The following is a 25,518-nucleotide window of genomic DNA, read 5'->3' as shown; positions in this document are numbered from 1 at the left end:
AAAAAGGGGTGCTGAGTGGGAAAAAAGGGGTGCTGAGTAGGGAAAGGAGGTGCTGGGTGGGAAAAGGGGGTGCTGGGTGGGAAAAAGGGGGTGATGGGTGGGAAAAGGGGGTGCTGGGTGGGAAAAAAGGGGTGCTGAGTGGGAAAAAGGGGGTGCTGGGTGGGAAAAAGGGGGTGCTGGGTGGAAAAAGGAGGTGCTGGGTGGGAAAAAGGGGTGCCCAGTGCCAGGCTCTGAGCCCCAGCCCCAGGCTGAGCACAGTCTCACCCCCTGACTTTTGTCTTACATTAGGAGGTGTAATTAAGATCAAGCAGGAGATGCCAGTAATGGGAAATATTAAACATTAACCACAAACAATAAACATGAACTTGCCAGGATAACTTTGATATGCAGGAAAGATGGAAGAAATTGCACTGAACTGTCCTTGAGTCACAGGACAGAAAAAAGGAGCCTGAGATACTGGTAATAATGCCCTGGATAAACAGCATTCTGCTGGAACACTTCAAACAAAGGTGTGTCAGCTTTAGGAAGAAGGGCACAGCAAAGTCTATCACGGGTCACAGAGCTGCGTGCTCACACCACACTCAGCTCATTTCTGCAGGCTCCAGATGACAGAGTCCACTTTGGGTCTGCCTGAGCTCCAGGACCAGCCCAGGGCTGCAGCACCACCAGGGAGCCCCTGCAGCACCCACAGACCCTAAAGCAGCCCCCACAGACCCTAAAGCAGCCCCCACAGACCCTAAAGCAGCACCCACAGTCCTAAAGCACCCCTCACAGACCCTAAAGCAGCACCCACAGACCCTAAAGCAGCCTCCACAGACCCTAAAGCAGCCCTCACAGACCCTAAAGCAGCACCCACAGACCCTAAAGCAGTCCCTGCAGACCCTAAAGCAGCACCCACAGACCCTAAAGCAGCCCTCACAGACCCTAAAGCAGCCCCTGGAGACCCTAAAGAACCCCTACAGGCCTGAAAGCAGCCCCTACAGACCCTAAAGCAGCACCCACAGACCCTAAAGCAGCCCCTACAGACCCTAAAGCAGCACCCACAGGCCCTAAAGCAGCCCCTACAGACCCTAAAGCAGCACCCACAGGCCCTAAAAAACCCCTACAGGCCTGAAAGCAGCCCCTACAGACCCTAAGGCACCCCTACAGACCCTAAAGCAGCCCTCACAGACCCAAGAGCAGCCCCCAGTGCTGCCAGGCACAAGGCAAGGGCAGGTGGTGCCCCGTGCACGGAGCAGCCACAGCAGGAACGGGCTGTTCCCAAGGAACACCTCCTCTCTCAACACCACCTCAGGGAACAGCCCTGTCTGTGTCCCTGCAGCCTGCCAGCCCCGTCCCTGTCACCGCCCGATGGCATCGGCCAGGCAGGGCACAGACCCCGTGAACACTGCTGGGCTTTTCTAGGAAATTCCTTTTTATCTCCCCAAAGCAAAGGCAGGACCAACGGACAGCAGCTGGCACGAGCTGAGCCGGGCACAGAGCACAGCGGGGACTGAAACGTGCCACCAGCTGCCAGCTCTCCAGCCTGCCATGCCACCCCCTGGCCGTGGGGACAGGCAGGGCAGGAGCAGGGGCAGCAGCAGCAGCAGGGAAGGAGAAGGAGAAGGAGAAGGAGAAGGAGAAGGAGAAGGAGAAGGAGAAGGAGGAGGAGAAGGAGAAGGAGAAGGAGAAGGAGAAGGAGAAGGAGAAGGAGAAGGAGAAGGAGAAGGAGAAGAGAAGGAGAAAGAGAAGGAGAAGGAGAAAGAGAAGGAGAAGAGAGGGAGAAGAAAAAGGAGAAGAGAAGGAGAAAGAGAAGGAGAAAGAGAAGGAGAAGAGAAGGAGAAGGAGAAGGAGAAGAGAAGGAGAAAGAGAAGAAGAGAAGGAGAAGGAGAAGGAGAAGGAGAAGGAGAAGGAGAAGGAGAAGGAGAAGGGGCAGGCAGGGCTCCCCCAGCACCCCTCACCTCCTTCTGTGAGGTCTCATCCAGCCTGTGTGGGACAAGGACAGGGTGAGAGGTGGCACAAGCCCTGCAGCCCTGAGAGGATGCCCCGTGGGACTGGGAGCAGTGGGGACTGTGGCTGAGGCCAGCAGAGCACTGAGACAGTGACATCCTTGGGATGGCTTCCACTGACACACCAGGGCAGGGCTGTAGAGCCCTGGGAGCCAGGCTGCCAGGACAGGGGACAAGTCCTGACTCACTGAGGGGCTGACTGTTAGCCAGCTCTGCTGGTCACAAGAATTCCCCACGGTGGCAACTCCCTCCTTTTGCAAGGAAAACATGAGGGGGTGATTATTTCCAGAGCTTCCTCTTGTGATGTCCCCGCAGCCAGCAGCCACATGACTGACGTGGGCACAGGGACCCCAGTGAGGAGGAGCAGGCCTGTCCCTGCCCCGGGGAGCTCTGGTGCCCGGCTCAGAGGCTGACAGGGCTCCACGAGGCCCTTTCTGCCCAGAGCACATCGCAAACATCCTCCCGTGGCACGGCTCATCTCCACGGGCACTGCTCGCCCTGGCACCGGCAGCTCTTCACCCCTCCCGGCCAGCTCCAAGAGCAAACCCCAGCTGGAAGCACCAGCTGTCCCTCCACTGCCACACCGCCAAGTCAGAGCTGCGGTGGCACTCGGGGCAGGCAGAGCCACTGCCCACGGGGACATCACTGCCTCGTGCCACCGTGGCCAGCCACGGCCCCGCTCCCTACCCACAGCCTCAGTGTCCCCCACGCTGCCACAGCTGCCACAGCTGCCCTCGGCTTTCCAGGAGCCACGGGCACAGCCCGGCAATCCCTGCACTGCCTCAGCCTGGCCCTGCCCCGCTGGGCAAGGGCTGCCATCCCCAGCACATCCCGCTGTCACCCCGTGTGACACAGAGCTGAGCTCACATCCTGCCCCTTTCACACCTGACAAGCACCTGCTGCCTGCCAGCCACCCCAGCCCGCTGTCACCCCCTGCCAGCCCTGTCCCCGTCACCTGCAGGACATCCTTCACCTCCCCAAGCCACAGGAGCCTTTTCACAGCTCGCTGAAGCTCCGCTGAGGAGCTGGGACTGCCTGGACAAGGTGTCCCCTGCTGGGAGCCCTCCTGGCACGGAGGTGGCAGCAGGGCAGGGGGAGAGCCCAGCTGCTGCCCACCCTGCTGCAGCAGCCCTGCTTCTGAGGGGCTCCAGGTGCCCCCTGGCACGGCAGGCACCGTGGGCTGGCACTGCCCGAGCTGCTGGTGCCACCAGCGGCCTCTTAGAGCTAATCAGGCCGAGGCAGGAGACGGGGAAGGTTCAAGCTGGGGTTAAGAAGGCACAAGGAGGATCTTCCTGCATTAGCCTGACCTCACAGCCGGCCCAGCCCCAGCGACAGCCCTGCCCTGCTGGGGATCAGGCCGCCAGCACCAGCCCTCAGTGGGACCCTCCAGGAGCCCTTCTCCTGCTGGACACGGGCTGAGCTGGCCCTCCTGCCAGGGGGGGCTGTGGGAGCCCCCCCAGTGCCCGGCTCCCACGTGAAAGTGAAGTTTTCAGCTGGATGAATGAGGTCTCTGAGGATGCAGACCCCTGTGCAAGGGGGAAAACCACTCAGATGTGTCCTTACCCTCCAAACCACCCAGATGTGTCCTTACTCTCAACCACCCAGATGTGTCCTTACTCTCAACCACCCAGATGTGTCCTTACCCTCAAAATCTCTCCAATCTGTCCTTACACTCCAAACCACTCACATCTGTCCTTACCTTCCAGATGTGTCCTTACCCTCCAAGCCACCCAGATGTGTCCTTACCCTCCAAGCCACTCACATCTGTCCTTACCTTCCAGACCTGTCCTTACCCTCCAAACCACCCAGATGTGTCCCTACCCTCCAAACCACTCACATCTGTCCTTTCCCCCCTGCCCAGCCTGCCCAGGTGTGCCCAGTGCAGGTGGAAGCCCCAGCCGTGCCAGGTGGGTGGCACTGCAGGTCACCCCTCACTGCTGGCCACCCCTCTCTGCTGCTCTGCCCGTGCCAGCTCCTGCTTCTGCCCGGCACAAAACTGGCACCCTGCACCTCCCTGTCCCCATCACCTGGGGACAGCAAGAGGCGAGCCCCTCCTCTTCTCCTCCTGAATCAGGGGCTCCCTCTGCTCCCCCTAAATAATTTACTGCCCGTTTTCTGGGGGTGTTCTGGCCAGAGGGGACTGTCACCACGCAGTGTGGTCACCTGGTGCCTCTGCTCTGTCACCTCTGTGCCCAGAAGGCTGCTGGGGAGGGGGTGAGCTGCCAGCTGGGTATTTTCCAGGTGGGCACCAGGAGTCCCTGGCGTGGTTATCAGTACTGACAGCACCGCGGTTCTGTGGGAAAGGCGGGAGGAGAGCAGGTCTCAGCAGGGCTGGGGACGCAGGGACAGGCTCCCAGGTGGATGCTCAGGTGAGAACCCCGAGCAGCACCTGTGGGCAGGCTGGGCACACAGCAGCACAGCCTGTTTGCTCTGGGGATTTCCTGGGGCTGCACAAGGCTTTGCTGTGTCCGGGTCTGCACCCGGGCACTGTCAGCTGTCCCAGCCAGGCCACCTGCCCCGGGGCTGGGCTCTGCCCCTGCTTTTTGGCTCTGCAGGAAGCATTTCTGGGAGCCACGGCCTGGAGCTGGCGCTGCCAACCTGCTTTCCTCGGGCTTCCTACTCTGCAAACAACTGACTCACCCTGGAAAGAAACGGCTCCAAGATCTCCAGATAGAAAAACCCTATGAGGGCAAGAAGCTCCTTCAGGAGCACATGCAAACCCACATCCACAGAGCTTTGTTCTAGTCCAAATTCTCCCCTGGGAGGGACCACACCTTTCCCCTCCCCAAAACCCCAGGCAGGCTCCAACAGGGCATGAGAGGAGGGGTCTGGCCACTCCCTGCAGCAGCAGCTGGGGCCCCTCTCCACCTCCCAAACCAGTTGGGGGCTCCTCTCCTCCTCCCAAACCACTTAGGGGCTCCTCTCCTCCTCCCAAACCAGTTGGGGGCCCTTCTGCTCCTCCCAAAGCAGTTGGGGGCTCCTCTCCTCCTCCCAAAGCAGTTGGGGGCCCTTCTGCTCCTCCCAAAGCAGTCAGGGTGAAGCCCACAAGCACGAGTTCTTACAAGGAATCAGATCCTTTAACTGCTCCACGTGCTGTGCCACCCTGCCCTGAGCTTGCCTGCCCCCAAGCCTTGTCCCCCCCTGTTTCTGACCCCAGCTAATCCAGGGATCAACAGAAAGCCAGAGACCCCAGGGCAGGCTGGCCCGAAATCCAGCCCTGAGCTCTGGGTCTGACAGGAACTGGCCTGACCCAGCAGCCACCCCTGGGCTGGGACCATCAGAGCCAGGGGTCCCCTCTGGGGTGGGGGAAGCCACCTCCAGCCTGGCAGTGCCCCGTCCCAGGTGGTCTGAAACCCCGTGCAGGCTGGCAGGGGTTAAGGCTCCCCAGGCCTGGCTTGGTGTGCCACCTTCGTGCACTCTGCATGGCCCCAGAGCCTGGCAGCAGCTCCCCAGTCATGTGAGAGCTCCAGCTCCCAGCCCTGCCTCGCTCTTATCCATCCCTCTCCCTCTGCTGCCTTCCTGGCAGGGGCTGCCATGTGGGAACGTGGCCAGGAGCCCTTGTCACAGCCTGCAGTGTCACCTTGGAGGGTCCTGCAGGGAGGCAGCACCGGGGCTGTGCTCGGTGTGGCACCACAGGGGACACGGCTGGGGCTGCAGCTGGGGGAGAACAGCCAGCCCTGGCCCTCCCAGCCTCACAGCAGGGCACGGTGGGCACGGTGGGCATGGCACCAGACATGGCACCAGACAGGCAGCCCCCCAGCCTGCCCACCCAGCCCCTCAGCCTCCCAGCCCTGTGACCAGGTGACACCGTGTGTACCCAGAGCTGGCCGAGCCAGGCTGGGTTATGCAAACCACAATGGGAGCTGTTTCAACTAGTTGGACTCCTGCCTGGCAGTCAGGTGCCTTCCTCCTCCTCCTCCTCCTCCTCCCAAACGGCTGCCAGTGCCCTGGGCAGCTGCCCAAGCTCTGCGGGTGCCTCTGTCCCCACGCTGAACACGCCACGCCTGCTCTGGGCGAGGGGCTGGCCCTCCCTGGGGTGCCCCGGGATGTGGGGGGCAGGCAGGGGGGCTCACTGACCCCCAGCACCGTGTGCTGCTCTCCCCCAGCCCAGCTGTGTGCCAGCTCTGCCAGTGGGGTGTCCTTGGGGTGTCCCCAAGTGTCCCTGTACTGCCGAGGCACAGCTGGCACCACGGGCGGGCACGGGGAAGGTCGGGAACCTTTCAGAGAATCCTGGAATGGTTTGCATTGGGAGGGAACCTTAAAGATCTTGTTCCACCCCTGCCCTGGGCAGGGACACCTTCCCTATGCCAGGCTGCTCCCAGCCCCATCCAGCCTGGCCTTGGGCACTGCCAGGGATGCAGGGGCAGCCCCAGCTTCCGTGGTGCCCAGCTGGGAGCAGGGATGTGGGGCTGTGCAGGCAGTGGAAGGGGCTGCTTGCCCCATTGCTGGTGAGTTTTACCCAGCACTGTGCTCATGTTGGCATTTCCCATCCCTGGGAGGTGCAGGAACCCTGCGGAAGGAAAGGTGCAGGAAAAAACCCTGGTGCTGTGAGCCACAAAGGAAGTCTTGGGCAGAGCTGGTCACATTCCTGTCACCAGCTGTCTCTGCCACACTCACACCTCATGGCAAGGGCTCAGTGTTTGGCTTTGCCTGGAGAAACCCTGCCCAGGCCAGGAGGAGCCAGCAGTGGCCAGCATCTCTTCCCAACACCCTCTGAGATTGCAACACACGGGGGAAATCCCAGATGTGAGCACCAGGAATCTTCATGCAAATCCCCTCGCTCCCGAGCCAGTAGCAGCCTGGCACTCTGGGATGCCAGGAAAGCGCAGCCTGGCTCTGCACAGGGCTCTGTGCACAACACTCCAGCCTCTCCTGGAATTCCCACACGGATTCCCAGGCACTGCCGGCAGGGCCCAGCAGCCCCAGCTCCATCAGGAACCGTCCCCTCCCCAGCCCAGCTGCTCCTGGCAGCTGCAGTGGCACAGCCAGGCTGCTGGGGGGGGTCAGGGACCCCAGGGATCAGCAGCTCCATGGGGCGAGAGCTGTCCTGGCTGCCCCAGCAGCAGGGCTGGGACAGGAGCTGACACTGGGCTGGGGTGGCACAAGGGATGGCTCCATCCCTGTTTTCTTTACTACAAAATTCTGTGCAACAAAATAAAGCCTTTGCCAAAGGAAACGGGCCCCAGGCCAGCTCCTTCCAAGGCTCCCTGGAACGCTCTGCTCTGTCATCCCTCGGTGGGCACTGAGACTTTGTGCAGGTATCAGTTTTTCTGTTCAGGATGCTTTTCCAGCTGGATGTCTCGGATGAGCTTTCCTGCAGAGGTGGCACGGAGCTGGAGGAGCAGGGAAACCTGCCTGTGGTGAAGGGTAAAACCCGCTGGCAACGCCGTGACGCTGCTCCAGACACGGGCTCTAAATATAGACTGCTCATTTATTATCCTGCAGCTGCTGGCTGTGGTGTGAGAGCAGCCAGGGGCTGCACTGATGCTCCCCTCACCCATGGCTGAGCTGCCCGCACACATCCACAGGCTCACGCTGGCCCAAACTGGGTGCAAAGCATAAAATAATCCACGAACCTTTCCCCTGGGTGTGTCCTGAGAGATGAGACCGAGTCTAAATCCCCCACCCTGCATCCCACAAGGGTTTACTTGTGCTGGCATCAGCAGGTCCTGCCTGGCTGGGAAGGGGATCCCCCTGCCCCTGGTGGGTGGTACCCAGGTTTCTAGCAGAGGATTGGTGGCTTTCCTGTGGCTTCCCCATTGCCAAAATCAGGGATCTTCCTCAACCAAACCGGCCACAGCTGGAGCAGAGAGGCAGGAGGGGCAGGGAGCCATGGGTGCCTCCATCTCCTCTCCTCTGGGATGTGCAGCAGAGAGATAAATCCTGGTGTGACCCCAGTGCTTGGCAGACGATCCCCTGCCTGCAGTGCCAGGGAGACAGCAAGTGCAGCCAGGCTGAGCACTGGCACCGTGGCTGCCTTGGGTGAGGAGCCATCCCCGTGCTCGGGTGGCAGGGAAGCCACAGGAAAGCCACCCATCCTCTGGCAGCAGGCCTGCGTGCCCCCATCAGCACATCTGGGGAAAAGGGGTGAAAGGGAGAGAGGGCCAGGCAGCCAGGCTGGGCTGTGGCCCTGCTGGGACTCACAGCAGCCATCCCCTCACTGCTGGCACCGAGTGCCATTGAGATGGGGCCAAGTGGGACAGAACTCCAGAAATCCCATCCTGCTGCATCCCTACAGCTGCCATCCCATCCTGCTGCATCCCTCCCATCCTGCTGCATCCCTCCCATCCTGCTGCATCCCTACAGCTGCCATCCCATCCTGCTGCATCCCATCCTTCTGCCATCCCATCCTGCTCCATCCCTACAGCTGCCATCCCATCCTGCTGCATCCCTACAGCTGCCATCCCATCCTGCTGCATCCCATCCTTCTGCCATCCCATCCTGCTCCATCCCTACAGCTGCCATCCCATCCTGCTTCATCCCATCCTGCTGCCATCCCATCCTGCATCCATCCCATCCTTCTGCATCCCTACAGCTGCCATCCCATCCTGCTGCCATCCCATCCTGCTGCATCCCATCCTGCTGCATCTATCCCATCCTGCATCCATCCCATCCTGCATCCATCCCATCCTGCTGCATCCCATCCTGCTGCCATCCCTCCTGCTGCCATCCCTCCTGCCTCCCAGCCTCTTGGCCAGGTCACCTGGGGACACTGGGCTCCCTGGGTGGCCGGCACTGCCAGCCCCCTCTCCCACCAGCACAGCCTGGCCAAAGGAACCACGCCCAGCTCCCAGCCTTCCCCCCACTGCCACCCCGGTGGCCAAGCAGCAGGCTGGCAGTGCCACGAGAGGGTTAAGCCATTCACCATCCCTGCTGGAGAGCAGCTGGACCCACAGCAGCACCAGTCCCGCCCCACACACTGCTACTGGGACCTCTGAAGGGTCTCCCAAGCTGTGGGGTCTGCTGGGGCTGCCTCATCCTCCTTGGGGACAATGGGGACAATGGGGTGGAGTGGTGGCAGCAGCAGGGGCAGCTGCTCGGGAGGGGCCTGGCACTCCTGCTGCACACCCACCCTCTCACACCTGGGCACTGGCAGGGGGGACACAGCCCCCCGGAGCCTTCCCCAGCAGGGACAGAGGTGACAGTCCCTGCTCTGAGCCCGGTGGCTGCAGGGACACCAGGGACACGAGGGATCTCACAGCCCAGGCTGCTGTCCCCATAGAGGGACAGGCAGGACCAGGCACGGGGCTCATAAAAAAGCCACTTGGAATGACAGGTCCTTGGCCCCCCCAGAGTGTCCCCACCGTTCCTGCCACTGATCCACAGGGCCCTGCAGCACCAAAGACCTCCCTGTTCCTTTTGGGGCTGTTCCCCCTTCTCCCCTCATTCCCTTTTCAGGCACCATCCTATGCACGGACTTTCAGCAACCCAAAAAAATCCCCAGATGCGATCCCCGGGTGACCTCCTCCTGCTCCCTGTGCTGACATCTGCTGAAGCAGCACAGAGGGGACACAGGGACGCCCTGTTTCTGCCTCCCCCCTCAGCCCCAGAGGCCTTTCCCCTGCTTTCCCCCGGGTCAGGAGGGGCACAAACCCTCGGGCAGTGGCTGGTATTTGGGTAAGAGGCCACACCGGGGTGCAGAGGCAGGAGCACGTGCTGCTGCTGTCCTGACACACAGAGGGCCAGGGCTGTGCCTGGCCACCAGCACAGGCTCAGCAACTCTCCCACGGCCGCCAGCAACACCCCCGGGAGCCCCGAGGCAGCTGTGAGGGGTGACACAGGGCAAGAGCTCAGTGGGGAGCACAGCCTGCCTGCCTGGGGCTCTGCCCTCTCTGCTCCCTGCACTGGAGGGCTCCCACTGCTTTTCCCCGCTGCAGGACCGCTGCTGCCCTGCTGGGAGCAGGCTGTGCCCGTCTTGGGTGGGACACTCTGCCACAAAGCTCCTTCCTCCCTCTGCCACGCTCCTCACCCTCCTCTGGCTGCCAGCTGTGACCCTCTCCCACCTTTCCTGCGGGAGGATTTTCCCAGTGCCCGCCAAGGGATTTGCAGGTCTAAAGCGCTCGCTCAGTGCCATCGGTGCCCGGGAGCCGCTGGCATCCCCCTTGGCAGACGCCCAGGCTGTCCGGGAGAAACGTGGGCAGAAATCTCAGCCTGGCACTGCCGAGCCCAGCCACGGCAGCCCCTGGCCCTGGCCATCGCCCCTCGCCAGGGGCACGGGTCCCGTGGGGGAGGCAGTGCCCGGGCAGCCGGAGCGGGGCACATCCAAAGAAGGAAAAGAGTTGGATGGATGGAGGAGCAGGCCGGGCTCCCTGGCCAGCCAGCCCATACTGTAAAAGGAGTGGGAGCAGGGAGTGCACAGCCCTGGCTCCAGCAGTTTTAAGATGGCTGTGAAGCTGAGAGAAGGAGGAGGAGGAGGAGAAGAAGGAGGAGGAGGACATTAACCCTCCCAGCACTGCGCTGCAGCCACCAGCACTGCAGGGAGACGAATGGCAGCTTTCCAGAGGCTCCACTTGACAGTAGATGGATTGGGGACCACTCAACTCCCACCCAGTAAAACCCAGCTGGTGATGCTTCCAGGCCTGGCAGGGCCGAGCTGGGAGATGCTGACCTCAGACAGGCTGTGGGAAGGAGGAGGAGAAAGAGAAGGAGGAGGAGGAGGCACATGACAGATCAAGGACCCACCATGGGACAGGACATCCAGCAGGACCTTAAAGACCCCTGGAATATGGACTCCCTGAAAAGATGCCCTTCCACTCCTGCTGCCCCTGGGGGCTCAGCACACCCGAGGGGCAGGAAAGGGGCACTCCTGGTGCCACCCTCTGGGTGCCTGCATTGCCATCCCTTGCTGGCCGCTCAGCGGGGAGCAGCAGAGCCAAGTGACTGCTCAGCTTCCCTCCTCTTGTCCCTGTGGACACTCACGTGAATATTCACGTTTTTCCTGCTTAATGTTTTCCTTTAAAAACATCGGGCTTGGCCTTCCCGGTGCTTTTCTGCAGGATTCATCAGAGCTGCAGCGACTGCAGGAGCAAAGGTACCGGGCACTCAACAACAACTTCCCTTCTCCAAAGTTTTAATTGGTCATTGACGTCAAGTGACTATTGAGAATTATTAATTAAGAAAGCATTTAAGAGCCTGGCTTTTGTTGAGGTTTTGCCGTTACAATTAGTTTATGGGCCAACGGGAGAAACATCAGCCTTCGCAGTCACTTGGAGTGCAGCAAAGTGCCCATAATTAATTTCCCTTTCCGCAGCAAGTGCTTTGCTCTGACCTGCCTCGGGGACTCGCCTTTCTCCAGGTGTGCCAACCACAACAGCCCTGGAAACACGCAGCCACAGGGACATCAGGATGGGAACACCATGTCCCCTCCAGCCCCTCGCTACGCAGGGATTGCGGCTCTTTTCGGGAAAGCATCCTGGCCACACGCCCTGCTCCTGGGGAGGAGGCCACCCTGCCTTTGAAAGAGATTTTCTTTTTATCTCCTTCCTGCCCTGGGGAAGCAGCTGCCTCGCAGGTGCTTGGCACTGAGAGGATGTGTTTTGGCAGCCCAGCGCTTTCCAGGAGTTCCCTGAAGCCCCTCACACGCCGGCAGCACCCACCGCAGACAGCAGCAGGATGCTGGCGGGGTGAGCTGAGGCTGGAGAGGCAGGAGAACCCCATGGGATGGCTCCAGGAACGGGGCTGGAGCAGTGCCTGCTCCTGCCTCAGTCTGTGCACAACCTCAGGCTGCTCCCTGCAGCAGCAACTGCTGCCTCTCCACCTCTGCTGGGGCAGCACAGCTCCTCCTTCCCTGGGGAATCCGGGGTGCTGCTGGCTGGGGAGGCTGGGAGGGGGGCTGAGGAGCTGGGAGGCTGCAGGGTGGGTGCCAGCACAGTCCAGCCCTTCCAGAGCAGGCTGCAGGCTGCAGCGATGCAGGAATGCAGGGATGCAGGATGCATCCCAGCCCTGCGCTCCCAGCCGGATGCTGCTGCTGCATTCCCTCACAGCACCCCAAGTGCAGCAGCAGGAGGGACCAGCAGCCCCTGCTCAGCAACTGGGTCAGCTAAATATAAAGAGAGCAGCCCCAGAACCAGGCACCTTCCTGCCTTGCATCATTGACACCCTAAAAACCACGGCCCGGGCACAGGGGCTGTGGCAGCTGCTGCCTCACCAGAGGCTCTGCTGAAGCTGCTCCTGTGGAGCCACTGCTCCAAGGGCTCCCTCCCTTCCTCCTGCTCGCCCAGGGCAGCCGTCACAGAGCTGGGGGACAGGTGGGACAGATGCCTGCAGGACAAGGGGGCCAGGTGGGACAGATGCCTGCAGGATGGATGTTCCTGGGAGGCCACGGCTGCAAGCTGTGTGTGCACTCCTCCACACAGAGCGGGTCCTCGGGAGGGAGATTTCCACTTCCATTTATCCAAACCAGCCAGATCAGCTCCCGGGCACCAAGGCAAGCAGCTCAAACCCCTCATTAGGGCTGGGCAGATGCCTCCTAGCCCAAGGCATGCACCCACAGGTTCAGCTCCTCGGGTGATGTCCAACCCCCATGCTGCACACCCCTGGGTAAGAACATTTTGTAGGAAGACTCTGCAGCAGAATGGGTTAGTCCCAGTATGCCCAGTTTGCTGCACCCCAAGGGCAGATGCCACCCTGAGTACAGCCTGCCCTGTAGTTTGTGGGTGCTGGAGCCCAGGAGAGGCAGATTTGGGGTGCTTTGAGCTGCTCCCTTCACAGCCTTTTCGGCACCGTGTGGGAGAAGAGGGATGGTGCTCATCCTGCACCCCACACACAGCCTGAACAGCCCTTTGCAGCCTGCAGGTCTCCAGTTGTCTGCAGCTGAACATCACCCAGCCCGGAGGGTTGGTTATTAGGGAAAAACACTTTAATGAGGCAGCTCATTAAAGGCAGGAACAGATTAACCCAGGAACCTGAGGAACTCGGTGACTGCCGAGTTCAAGAATAGGAGAAGCAGGCCTTTCCCTGGCAACGGTGGGAGATGCTGCCTCAAAGCAGTGGGATGAGCCCTTGAATCCTCAAAGCCCTTTCAAAGCCCTGCACCCCCCCCAGAAGCTGTGTGAGCTCTGGAGATGAAAGATGCTGGGAAGGGTGGACCACAGCTTGAAACCCATAAAAACACCCACTGAAATACAAGTGGAAAATACTCCATCCCCAACAGTCGACTTCACGCACTGCCTCCTCCACTGATCAAGCACAATCCCAGCACCAGCGTGGACTTCCAGCAGGGATGCTCCAGGGAGAAAGCCTTTGGCAAGACACAACCCTGCTGCACAGGAGCGACGTGGGAGGAGAGGCAAAGCCAAGCAGAGTTCAGAGTTACGGTCACCACAGAAAAATGAACCCTGGAAAAGAAATCCAGCTCCGTTTCCCACTGCGGGGAAAGGTTTGCAGCACATCCCTCTCCACAGGCAGAGGAAAGGCTGCTGAGTGGTGGAAGCCCAGGCGAGTGGGGCAGCTGGGGATGCCAGGGTTACCTCAAAGCCACTCCAGCAGCAGGGCGAAGAGTCAGGCCCATGCCATGGCTGTTATGAATGAAGGTGGGAGCAGTGCAGCTAAAGATAACTTTGTGAGCAGGTACTATTAATAGCAATATTCTCGTTCTTTTGCTTCGTGCTTTCTGCGAGGCTCTGCGGGACGGAGGAGCTCTAATGGATCGGGCCCTGCCATGGCTCCGGGGAAGGGCCCCGTGTGCATCCCCGAGCCCAGCAGCGGGACAGACGCCCTCGAGGAACGGGGACGAGCAGCGGTGGCCGAGGCTGCCACCGGTCAGCCGCCACCGGCGCGGCACCGGCCGGGCGCCGGGAGTGAGGATGCTGGTGAGGCTGCTGCCATGCCGGTTTCCATGGCGACTTCAGCACTTGGCGCGAGATGGAGATGACGGGATCAGCCAGCGAAGTCACTGAGCGGAGCTGGCGTCCTCCGTCTGCCGTGGCCAGCGGCACAGCCCCGCAAGAGCGAGCGGCTGGCACAGGGCGCACGCCCGGCAGCCTCGGGGCATCTGGGTCCCCCTCCTTGCAGAGTGTGCGTGGCTGCCGGTTGTCCCGGCGATGCAGAGCCTGCACATCCCATCGGCCCCTCCCTGGCACCTCCGGGAAAGCTCTGCCCAGGTCCTGACCCCAGCCCTGTGCTGCCCACCCAGCACACCTGGCACTGGAGCACCCCCGTTCAGGTCTGTGCCCCAGCAGCGCATTTCCATTCCCAGTGGGGCCAGGACACACATCCCTTCGCGTCCCAGTTTGTGGCATCAGGGCCCGCTGGCACAGCCTGGCAGGGTGGTACCCAGCTCCTCTCTGCAGCTGAAGGAGATGCTGCAGGCTGGGGCTGAGCTGGCACCGGGACAGCCCTAATCCTCACTGGCCCTTGGCCCCGCAGAGGCTTTCCCTGGCTTACAGGTAATCTAAGATCAAGCGCTCCAGCCAGCCGTGCCTGGGCAGACACACGGACACCACGGAGCAGCGGGGAACCGAACACCTGCAGCATGTGACTCCCCAGCTGGCTCGGCCTCCCGGGCCCCAAAAGAGACCTCCCTGGGGACCCCGGCCTCGCCAAGCTGCCACACCTGGCCGTGGCATTCCCAGACTGCTGGCAGGGAGCACACAGGGCTGGGGCAGCAGGCGGGGGGCTGGGACCCCCGGCAGCCGCTCCCACCCGCGGGCAGGATCCTCACCACGCACCCTTTTATTCCAGCAGTGCAATTAGCCTTGCTGACCCCTGAAATCCTCAGCCTCTCTAAGCAGCCATGCATTAAATCCCGGATCCAAGAGTGGAAATAGACTTTGTAAAAGGCTTATGGCCCTATTTATTACATTTTACGCATGACGGAGCCGGACGACGCGGCAGCGGCGCTGCGGCCGCACCGGCGCTGCCTCCACGCCGAGGCAGCCGGACACACGGACGGGCAGGGGCTGCAGCAGAGCCTCGGCGGGTGGCTGCTCCCGGGCAGGCTGGTGCTGCCAGCTGAGCGCTCCCGCAGACGCAGGCCGGCAGGGATATCGATCTAGATGAAAGCCAACACCGCTGCCGGGCCGGGTAACCGTATCTGCCGCACATTTGTATTCCTCGGAGCAGGGCGGGAGGGCTGCAGCCATCTGCCAGGAGCTCGGGGATCCTGGGGACACGGCGAGCCCTCCTCACGGAGCCCACCATGCCACCTCCTCCCCTTCTGCTCCCTCTGCCTTCTCCATTCCACCTGCACCCTGCTAGGGCCGAACAACTCTGACCTGCGCAGGGCAGCGCCCGAACAGGACCTGCCTGGTGCGCTGGGGGCTGAGGGGACACGGCGCCGGGGCTCGCAAGGTTGTCCAAGGACACTGTGTGCAGCCAGCGTGCAGGTGTTCACTGGCACATCCCCGGGGTGTCAGGGTTTAGCCAGGTGGCTCCTGCCCCAGGGGGACGGCAGAGGAGCCTGCACACCACAGGCTGCACAGCTCCGAGCTGGGCACAGGGAGGGGCAGGGATGGGCAGCAGGCAGGACAAGGTGCGCAGGGAGACAAAGCCAAAAGCACACCAAAAGCGCAGAGGCAGCGCTCAAAGAGCTGAGGGACCTCTGCTTCCCTGCAGAAAACACAAGGCAGTTCCTGGGTGTCTCCCAGTCCCAAGGAGCCCCTGCAGCAGCACCAGGCCAGGGAGCTGCTCTTGTGTCAGCGCTGCAAAGCAGGCGGGAGCAGAGGGAAACACAAGGGTGTCCTCTCCACACTCTTAAAACTAGCCAGCTGCAGAGACCCCTGCAGCATGTGTCACCAAGTCCCTGGAACACCAGCACACACACACATAAACAGCCACTCCCCACTTCCTTGGAAGTGACACAGGGCACCCTCACTTGCAGGGCAGTTGGAAATGTTACAAGGCAAAAGCAAAGGTCACCCTGCGCACCTCTGAGAAACTCAGCTCCCATCAGTGCTTGGTGCAAGGTGCAAGCCTGGCTGATGCCAGGGGGTGCACGAGAGCCCCCCCACCCCACACGGTCAGACCCATCTCTTGTGCTCGTCCAAAGGCAAAGAGCTCTGGTGTGTGAGAAGGAGCAGAAGTGGGTCCACGGGATGTGCACAGTGCCCGGATTCTGCCAACACCTGAGTCGCAGAGAAGCGTGCAGGCCCTGGTGCCCGGGAGGGTGGGTGTCCCTGAATGGCCATGAGCATTCCTGGGGCACTTGGGGGGTGTCCCTCAGCTCGGCATTCCAAAGGCTTGGTCCCACACCTTTCCCTAAAGGTGCACCTTACCTGAGGTGCACCTACGGGCACAAGGACCCTCGAGCTTCCCTGCCTTTCCACCCACCCACGTTGTGGGGGTGATTCATCTCCAGCAGCCCTCACTGATCACCCCGGGGTGCTGCAGCCCCACGGGGCCCTTTGGCAGGGCTGGATGTGGAGGTTTCACCCCGTAGCTCAGCTCTGCTTCAGTGCTTTGGAGCACAGATCCTCCCTCCACGGGGAGGTGGTGGCACAATAACAAACAGCATGTTTGGGCATAGAAGGGCCCTGGCCTCAAAAGGCATCGAGACATTTAGGAAAAACCCTGCAGTCCACATCTCCACAGGTTTGTGCTTCCCAACCCGGTCACTGCCGTGAGCTCCCCGCTGACCCTGAGCACTGCAAGCCCACCCTGATAATGGCAAGGGGAATAATCTCCCCAGGCCCCACTGGATGAGGGTCAAACTCCCCATAACACCCGTGCACAAAGGTCCCATACCCGCCAGGGCACTCGCAGGCTAATCCTCCCTCCGGAGAGGCTGCTGCTATATTTAGGTATCTAAATGAGACAGAGTGGCTCTGTCCAAAAAAGAGTTCGTTTGGGTTACATAAATACAGAGAGAAACTTGAAAGCTGTATTTCCAGGTCCTTGCACTGCCCTGAGTGAGCGGCAGAGATGAGGACAGTCACCCCCTGATAATCTGCCTTTCATGTATTTTTGACTCAGCTGGATGTGCAGACGGGTTTGCAGCTCCTCTGGGCAGATGGGCAGCGGGCACTGGTGGACACTGGGGTGGACACTGAGAGGAGGCAGCCAGGACAAGCAGACCCTCAGTTCTCCCCAGGGAAATCACCCTGAATCCCAGATGCCCTGGCAGAGGAATGGAGAAGCCAGCACTGCAGGGAGGACAGGCAGCACCACTCAAAGCATGGCCAGGAGGAGTCCACAGGAGTGAAGGAAGTGAGCAGCTCCAGCCCTTCCCATCCATGCTGTCCCAACATTCCCTCCACGACATCGCTCTCCTCTCAGCCACCAACTTCCTTCCTGCTGCATCCACTTCCACATCCCAAAGCCTCTGGTCCTATGGAGAATTCCCAGGAGAATGTCCTGCACCGACCACAGCTCGTCCCCAGCTCCAGGGGCTGCTCCCCAGTTCTGCTGCTGGGGTGGGCTGGGGGTGGTCACCAGCAAAGCAGTGTCCCCCCCAGAGCAGGGTGGCAACATGTACCGTGAGGGCTTCTGGGGACACTGGCCACGTGCTTTCATTTTCAAAATACATATAAATAGACATACTTATTCCTTCTTAAAAGGACACGGCAACAAGGGAAAAAAAAAAAGCAGCTCAAATACCGTCCAACCTTTCAGCCTGAGAAAACCACACAGTTCTCACAGGCTGGAGTTCTGTTACCTGGGAAATGGGTTCTAGCACTGGAAACCCGCATGCGCCAGCCTCCCTGTGGGGCCCACACAGAAACAGAAACTTCCTTTTTAAGAAAAAAAATTGCGTGTTTTTTTTTTCTTTTCATTATCAGCACGGTTTGGTCGTGACTGTGTGCAAGCCTGCTCGAAAGGAGAAACGATGCTGGTGGTTTAAATCTCCAGCTGTGCAGAGCTCTGGGGCTGATGCTGTTGCAGGGGAGGTTTGAAAATCCTCCTGCCATGAAGGAGCAGGAAGGTGGCCCTGAGCCACACACACCTGGCACAGGCAGAGCCACAGGTCCCCCAGCCCGGGGCAAAGGGAAGCAGCCTGCGTTTGCAGGGAGCCAACAGGAATGCAAAGTTTAATTAGTGGAAGTTGCAAACATTTGCACCGAGGCAGGGAAGGTGCCAAGAAATCAGGACTGAAGCTGGGCAAAGTTCAGCCCCGCCGTGCCGGTGCCCGGTGAGCAGCCTGTGCGTGGCAGGAGCGGGTGCTGGCAGCTGGCACCAACCAAGGTGAGCCCCTGGCCAGCTCTGCCACGCACGGGCACTGGGATCTGGCCCTGCTCCCAGCCCAGGAGTGCGGGTTCTGCCTGGGCAGCACGCGTGGAGCCAAGTGTTGTATTGCACTAAAGGACCACGGCCACCAGCTCTGTGCCCACCGGTGTCACCACACCGTGCTGGCAGAGGGACTGGCCTCTGCAGGGGAAAGAGAGCCAGAGCCCGGCCCTGCTTCATCCTTCCAGGAGAGCTGTGAGTGCCACGTTTGTCACCTCCAGCTCCTCGCTGCCACCCTGGCACGTGCACAGCCGTGGCCTCGGGGTGACCAGTGCTGGCCTCAGCTCCAAGCCAGCCTGGCTGCAGCCCAGTGTGCCAGTCCTGCGTGCATGCAAGGGGTCGTGGCAGTCTCCCGAACACCCTGCAGCTCCAGATGCACTTTCTTCATGAAAAAATAATAATATGACTCCCTCCTGCCTAGGAACTTGGCTAAAAAACGCAACAAAAATGCTCGGCAAAAATGCTGCACCCCCCAGGGACAGCTGGGGCTGCTCCAGCCGTGGGTCACCTCGTGGCAGGACAGCCAGGTCCCCAGCTGTCACTTGTGAAAGCCACATCCCCCCTTGCAGGGCGCAGGAGGGAGGAGAACAAACACGAAGAGAGGCAGCTGGGCTTCCTTCCATCCCAGGCTGCCCCAGCCCCGGCCAGGACGCTCGGCCCTCGCCACAGGATTTCCTTGCTCTTGACGTCCATGAAAATTAGGAAATGAGGGTTCCTCGGGGAATAGGTGGGGAAGGCAGCTTTTGGCAGCAGGGGTGAAGGATGACACTTCCCACACGCTCCCCCCATATGCCAGGGACACAGCGTGTCCTGCAGCCTCCCCAGACAAAGCAGGGAGCAGAAGTGACAGCAGGGCTGAGCCGCTGCTCTCTGAGCCCAACTGGCAGCAAAATGAAACAGGAACCGAGGGGCCTGGCCGTGGCTGGCTCAGCAGAGGGGCTGCGGTGCTGCCCCGGCCGCAGGGCGCACAGGAAGAATTCAGAAAATGCATCTCAGTAAAGATATGCTGCTGCCCTGCAACTGGAGTCCCTGCAAGAGCTGGAGGCGCCACCTCAGCACAAAAACATCCATATAAAGCATGTACTGCTCATCCCAGGGGAGGGGAGAAGTGTCACATCAGCCCTCCACGGGCTCTCCAGCCTTTGTCCCCATCTCGGTGGGCAGGGGGCCATGGGGACAGAGGGGACACAGATGGAAAAAGCTCCTGGCACAGGAGACAGAAATGCAAAAAGCTCCTAGCACCCTTCAGCATCATCATGCTCCCTGCAGGGAAGCTCCTGGTGTGCCCACCCGGCTCCCAGTGCCTGCCGGCTTTGCCTCGGGACACTGGGATGTGAGATAAGGGAAGTATTTTCCCTAAGCCCCACATTGCTGCTGGAGCCGACAGAGATCAAAGGTTACTGTGGCTACTGCATGGGGCCGTGTCCCCAGGGCTGCCACAGCCCCTCCACGTCCCCCACCAGCAGGCACCAGCTTGCCGCATGAAGAACCCCTCCCCCGGTGGATTTCCAGGGTCAAAGGAGATTTCCAGCTTTTACTTTCCCCCCGTGTTAATTCAGAAGTGAACTGGTTTGATGCAGCAGCTCGGCCTTGGCCGTTGCCTGCACGTGGGGAAGCGCGGTGAGACGGGGCTGGATGAGGACAGGGCTGGCAAGGCCCTGAGCGCGGCCACATCTGCGCAAAGTCCTCCGGCGCTTCTTGGAAGCTCCAGTTGTTGAAAGAAAAAGAAAAAAAAAAAAACCAAAAAACAACCCCAACCGCCATAAATAAATAAATAATAATTTGTAAGCCAGAGTTCAGGAAAAGTGCTGAAAAGCAGATTGGCCGAGCGATAAGGCAAGGGAACCACATTGGCTGGACCATCACCCAGTGCCTGCGGTGCCCGTGCCCCTGGAAGTAGGTCACTACCTCACCTGACCACCCGCCCCATTAACTCCAACCTTTAGTCCCTGGCTCCTTACTACGAGCACAGGCATCTTTAAACACCCTTGTCCAGGGGAGCAGCGGCTCTGCGGGCGGCAGGAGGGGGGATCCTGCCGGCCCCGGGCTGTGGGCAGGCCGCCGCGGCCCCACACGGCCGGGAGCGTGGCGCTCACCGCGGCAGGGCCGCGCTGGCGGCGGCTCCGGCGCGGACAGAGTTCCCCCTGCTAAATCACTCCAGGCTGCCAAGCAGTCACGAGAAATATAAGCCCGCGCCGGGTTGCCATGGAGCAGGGCTCAGCTGCGGGAGCCTGAAGCCGATTCCTCCGGCAAACGTGTCTGCAGCCCAGGCCCTGCCAGCACCTCGCGTCCCCGGCTCCGCGGCGGCGGCCAAGCGGTGCCACACGCCTGGTCCCCGTGGAGCCAGGGACAGAGCCCCACAGGGACGGTGCCCCTCGCCCCGGTGACAGCATCTCCCCAGGGCCACGGGCATGCAGAAGCGGTGGCTTCGGTGGTGGCATGTGGCAGCAGCAGCACAGACTGGCCCTGCACAATGTCTCTGCCCCAGCCCGGGGATGTCCCCAAGCCTCCGTGGTGCTGGCACATGCTGGCCGGGGGAATCGTGTCCTTCATGGGATCATAGAATTGTTTGGGTTGGAAGAGACTTTAAAGCTCATCTATTCCACCCCCTGCCATGGGCAGGGACGCCTTCCAGCCTGGCCTTGGGCACTGCCAGGGATCCAGGGGCAGCCACAGCTTCTCTGGGCACCCTGTGCCAGGGCCTTCCCGCCTTCACAGGGAAGAATTTTTTCCTAGTATCTCCTGTAACCCTGCTCCGTCAGTTTGGATCCATTCTCCCTGTCCCATCACTACAGCACTGCAGCTCCCACATCCTGCCACAGCCCCCAGCCCCACCAAAGGGGATCCCAGAGCCTGGTGGGCTCCTGCCCTTGGCACCACAACAAACCATCTGCCAGGAGCCAGCCTGCGGCATCCCAGTCCCCAGCCCCGCACCAGAAACATGGGACCCATTCCCCTAAAACAGGAGTTTGGGGTTGGAAGGGGCATTCCCAGAGCATTTTTAATTAGACAACCAACCATGCCAAAGAGCTCGCGTAAGTGGAGTTCCTCCCTACAAAAAGGCTTTTGACATTGGAAAGGTTAATGTGAGAGAGATCCCTCTCCCTCACAAAGCTCCCTTTGCTGGAGGCCCTCGTTGAGCCCTTAATTATTCACCTGTTGGAGAGGTGCCTTTCCATTACAGCATGAGACAGGGCAGGGATGTGCAGGCAGGCAGGTGGGGGGAAACCCCCGGCGTGGGGCACCCCTGGGGTGGGAACAAGGTCAGAATCCCGGGGGGAAGGCAGGCAGGTGTGGGGGGAGGCTCTGAGGAGCAGGTTCCAGCCCAGCCCTCCTCTCCCTCTGGCTGCTCTCTCTCTCCTGGCTCAGCTCAGACTCTGCTGTGCTCGCCAGCCTCCGCAGCCTCTGCTGTGGTGGGGACAGCCACCAGCACCCCCAGCTCCAGCACGGTGACAGCTACCAGGACACAGCCACCCTGCTTCCCAGAAAACTTCAGCCTCCTCCAGCCCTGCCACTGCAGCAGCCAGCCCTTCGACCCACGCTGCAGCAATGCAGCTGAGGAGGCATTTTGCACAGGCCCTCTGGCTGTCCATTGTCCAAACCCACCCCAAATCTTCACCAGAAAAGCCACAGAAAAAGCAGGATATCGGTCAGCTCAGTGAGGACTATCAGAAATTAGAGATGCATCCCCACTTCAGCACCAGAAATGCCAACCCAGCGCGGGCTCGCTGTGCCTCCTGCACTCATCGATGGATTAAGCTGTTAGCAGGAGGCTGGGAAGTTAAAGAGGGAATATTGTATTTCAGTTCATGTGATCTTTAAACATCCCACTGAAAAGCAGCCTGGGTTTTTTTTGTTATTATTATTTTTTCCCCCTCCTGCTGCACTTTGTTTGGGGTTTTTAAACAAATTGAAGCCGTTAGAGCCACAGTGCTCCAGCCTCTCACAGGGATGCTGAGAGCTGCTCCGTGGTGCTCTCAGCAGAGCTGCCTGGCTGGCAATTCCCAGCGCCTGGTGCCAGCAGATGAACCAGCTACAACCAGCTTCATACCTCTGAGCAGCAGAGTTGCACAAAATGGATTAAGCAGGCCCAGAAATGACACATTTTGAGGCGCAGCAGAACAAAATCACTTTTTTTTTTTTGTTGGAAAAAAAAAAGAAAAAAAAGGAAAAAAAAAAAAAAGGAAAAAGGAGTAGGCAGGAGAAAGGCAGATATCAAGTGAAAAACCCTGATTTTCTTTCTGTAGCAATGCAGGTACCACGTGAATCATCGCTGTCCTCGATATGTAAATAGAGGTTAGCTGGCACCCTCAGCACAAACCCTTATGAATAAGGGACTGATGCAGATACCCCTGTCAAACCTTCCCCGTGCACCTCCCCAAGAGCCTTGCTGAGGATTCCTCCCCTGGAGGGGAAGGGATCACCTGGCACCTGCACCAACTGCGCCTTTCTCACAAGCCACTGCAAAAGCAGCACGGGGAGAAGCGCGGGCGAGAGAGCAGGAGAGTCCCAGTTCCTCAAAATTTCCACGAAGGAAACGGCCGCTATTCATCATCCCGTGGCCTCCTGACAGCGCAGCCTCTCAGGATACCCTGCTCCGTGCTGGGGCACCGGGGTGCTCGGGGCAGCAGCTTTGGGGCTCCACGGAGGAGTCAGTAACCCAGTTGTAAGCAGAGTACAGTACAGTAGTAATGGGGAGAGACGTCAGCGCCAGCCCGGCCCGCCTCCCGCTCCCAGTTAGAAGGCAGCATGTGACAGAGCCAGGGCTGGAGCCTTCCCCCAGTTTCATCAGAGGTTAAGGTACAAGCACAACACATGCTTACAACTTCAGGCGGTTCTTAAGCAAACGCATGCAAATCGTAGCTGGGGGGGGGGCTGTTTTTTCTTCCTTTTTCCCCCGTCTTCTCTTTTCTTCCCATCGCAGCCCTGAGCCCCTCAGCGCACGAGGGGACAGAAGAGGAAATGGAATTATCGAAAGCAGGCGCCGGACGGGAGAGCACAGAGGGGCTGCACGGGAGCTGCAGCGAGCTGCAACGCTGCCCTCGCTGCTCCTCTCCTCCCACACCTGCAGATTTCAGAGCAGCGCTACCTGTGCTGCTCCCTCCAGCAGAGAGCACGCCGGGGACAGGGAGAGAAAACAGGGGACACAGCCAACTACGTTTCATCAACATTGTCTCATTTCAGCACAGGCCATTTCACAGTTCCAAATTTTCCAGGGAAATGTTCACAACATGGTGGGCTTGCACCAGAGAAGGATGGTAATTCGCAGGATTTTTTTTCCCCCTCTCTCTTAGCAGTCACTTTTTGGAATAAGATTCTTAAATTGGCACATCAAATGCTGACCAAAAAGCAAAGAAAAAGAGAAACAAGGCTCCAGGCGCGTGCTGCAACCGTGAGGGCTTTTCATGTCATGGTTAACACACTGAGAACAGGAGGGTTGTTATAGGGAACTGGAGCCAGGAACTTTCACCTGCTCAGGGAGCAGTGGGGCTGGTGGGAGCTGCAGCCTCTGTGCCATACTTCCAGGGGATGGCATCCCACACACGCAGCCCGCTCGGGGGGACAGTGTCCCACACAGCCAGCCTCCTCTCCTCCCAGCCGATGGCTCCCTCGGCAATAACAAAATGGAAAAAACCCACAAAGTGCTTACAAAATCTCGGCCCACCTCTCACCTTCCCTGACCCTTCTGCTGTAATCAACCTGTCAGCAGCTCCTGGTTAAGAAGCCAGGCTGCCTCCCCCCGCTCTGCCCCCAGAAGCCGCCCGGTCCCGTGCCAAGCCGGAGCGCTCTGGCACTGGTGCAGAAGAGCAGAGGTGCCGGGGCTCCATCAATCTGGCCGGTGGCAAGCCCTGCCTGGTTCTGTCTGGCACAACGCACCGCGGGCAAATCTGATTTACCAGGTCTCGAGCCCGTGTTTGTTTTGAACCCAAACGGCGGCAGGATTAGCCCTGGTCCTGTTCCCCACAAACACACACGCTGCTGGCTGGCTGCAATCGCGGGGCAGAACTGGTGAGAGAGCAAGGGTTGGGATGAATGCGCTCGCTTCACAATCAGAGCTATTTTGTAATCCGTGGTTATGAAAGTGAAGGGTCGGGGGGGATGATAAATAACTACGGAAAACTCTTCCCACTTGCAGCAGCCTCATCGAGCCCACTGCGAAATGCGCGGCCGTGCTCGGGCTCAGCCCCGGCTTCGGCTCCTGCCCGGTTTATTGTATAGCGCCTCTCTTGCAGCCCCCAAAATGGAAAAGCATGCGAGCCCTATAGCCAGCACGGCTCGCTCTCGTGATCCCGCCGGAGCTGCCAAGGAGCCTTAATCTGATTTTAATACCCAGCTCCGTCCAAGACACAGCCCATCCACATTTTGGAGCCGGCGACTCGCAGCACCGAGACCCCTGTCGCTGTCGCACCCCCCCTCCCCAAACCTCCATCCCCCAAGATCCCAGCCCGTATGCGTGGAACTGACGCTCGGCATGACTCATCCCAGAGCCCGGCTCCGGCAGCCCCCACCGCGCAGCCCCCTGCGGAGCCCCCCCGCCGCCCGCACCGCGCCGCCCCCTCCTCACCTCCGGGGCAGCCCTGGGAGCCGGGGGGGCGGCTCTGCACCGAAACCCGTCGACCCACCAACTTGTCCCCCGTGCCCCCCCAAACTGCCGGCCGATGGGGGAACGGGGGGGAGGGCTCGGGAGTCCACGTGCGAGTGGTGCTGAAAGCGCCGGCGGGGCTGCGGGGCTGCGGCCGCCCGGGAGCCCCGGGAGGGGCGCGCACAGCCCCGCGGGCGGCCGGCTCCGCAGCCGCGGAGCGAACGGCACCGCCGCACACCCCCGGGGCAGCCGGCGGACGAGCCGGGCCCCGCAGCCCCAGCTCCGACAGCTCTTCCCCGGGGTGCCCCGGCGAGCAGCGGGGGGGGTCCGTCCGCTCCCCCCCTCCGGCTGCGGCGCGCCGGGGAGCCGCGCAGCAGAGCCCCCCCCGCGCTGCCTACCTGGCTGTCAGCTAGGTAACTGAAGACGAAGGAGGAGAGATCCTCGTCGAGCAGAGAGCTGCAATCCGGCCCCGGCTCCGCCATCTTCCACCTCCGGCTGGGGCTGAGCACCGAGCATGCAGCAGGCGCGGCGGCGGGAGCCGGGCGGCCGGCGGGGCGGGGAGCGCGGAGCGCCGGGGCGGAGCCGCCCGCAGCCCCCGCCCGCACCCCCGCCCGCAGCGGCTGCGGAGCCGGGCACCGGGGCATCGCTGCGAGGGAGCGCCCCGGGGGGCTTTGCAGGCACGCGTGGGACGCCACTTTTTTGTGTGTCCCTTGGAAGCGGCACCCCGTCAAACGCGGGGTGCCAGCGGCCCCTGGGTCGCTCCGAGTTTGGGTGTGTAAGAGGTGG

The 25,518-nt window shown here is 60.7% G+C and overlaps 1 protein-coding gene across 1 annotated transcript in view; it reads right to left on the bottom strand.

The window, feature by feature from the left end:
• The window catches only part of PPARGC1B (PPARG coactivator 1 beta), a 46,603-nt gene extending 21,085 nt beyond the window's left edge, over nucleotides 1-25,518 (bottom strand). Inside the window, exon 1 of the mRNA XM_038149944.1 lies at nucleotides 25,131-25,518. Within this exon, the coding sequence (XP_038005872.1) occupies nucleotides 25,131-25,376 (246 nt within the window). The 5' untranslated portion in view covers nucleotides 25,377-25,518. The remainder of the gene's footprint in view (nucleotides 1-25,130) is intronic.

The sequence above is a fragment of the Motacilla alba genome, chromosome 13 (assembly GCF_015832195.1).
Source record: "Motacilla alba alba isolate MOTALB_02 chromosome 13, Motacilla_alba_V1.0_pri, whole genome shotgun sequence".
NCBI classification, from domain to species: domain Eukaryota; kingdom Metazoa; phylum Chordata; class Aves; order Passeriformes; family Motacillidae; genus Motacilla; species Motacilla alba.
This window is presented reverse-complemented; position numbering and strand designations above follow the sequence as displayed.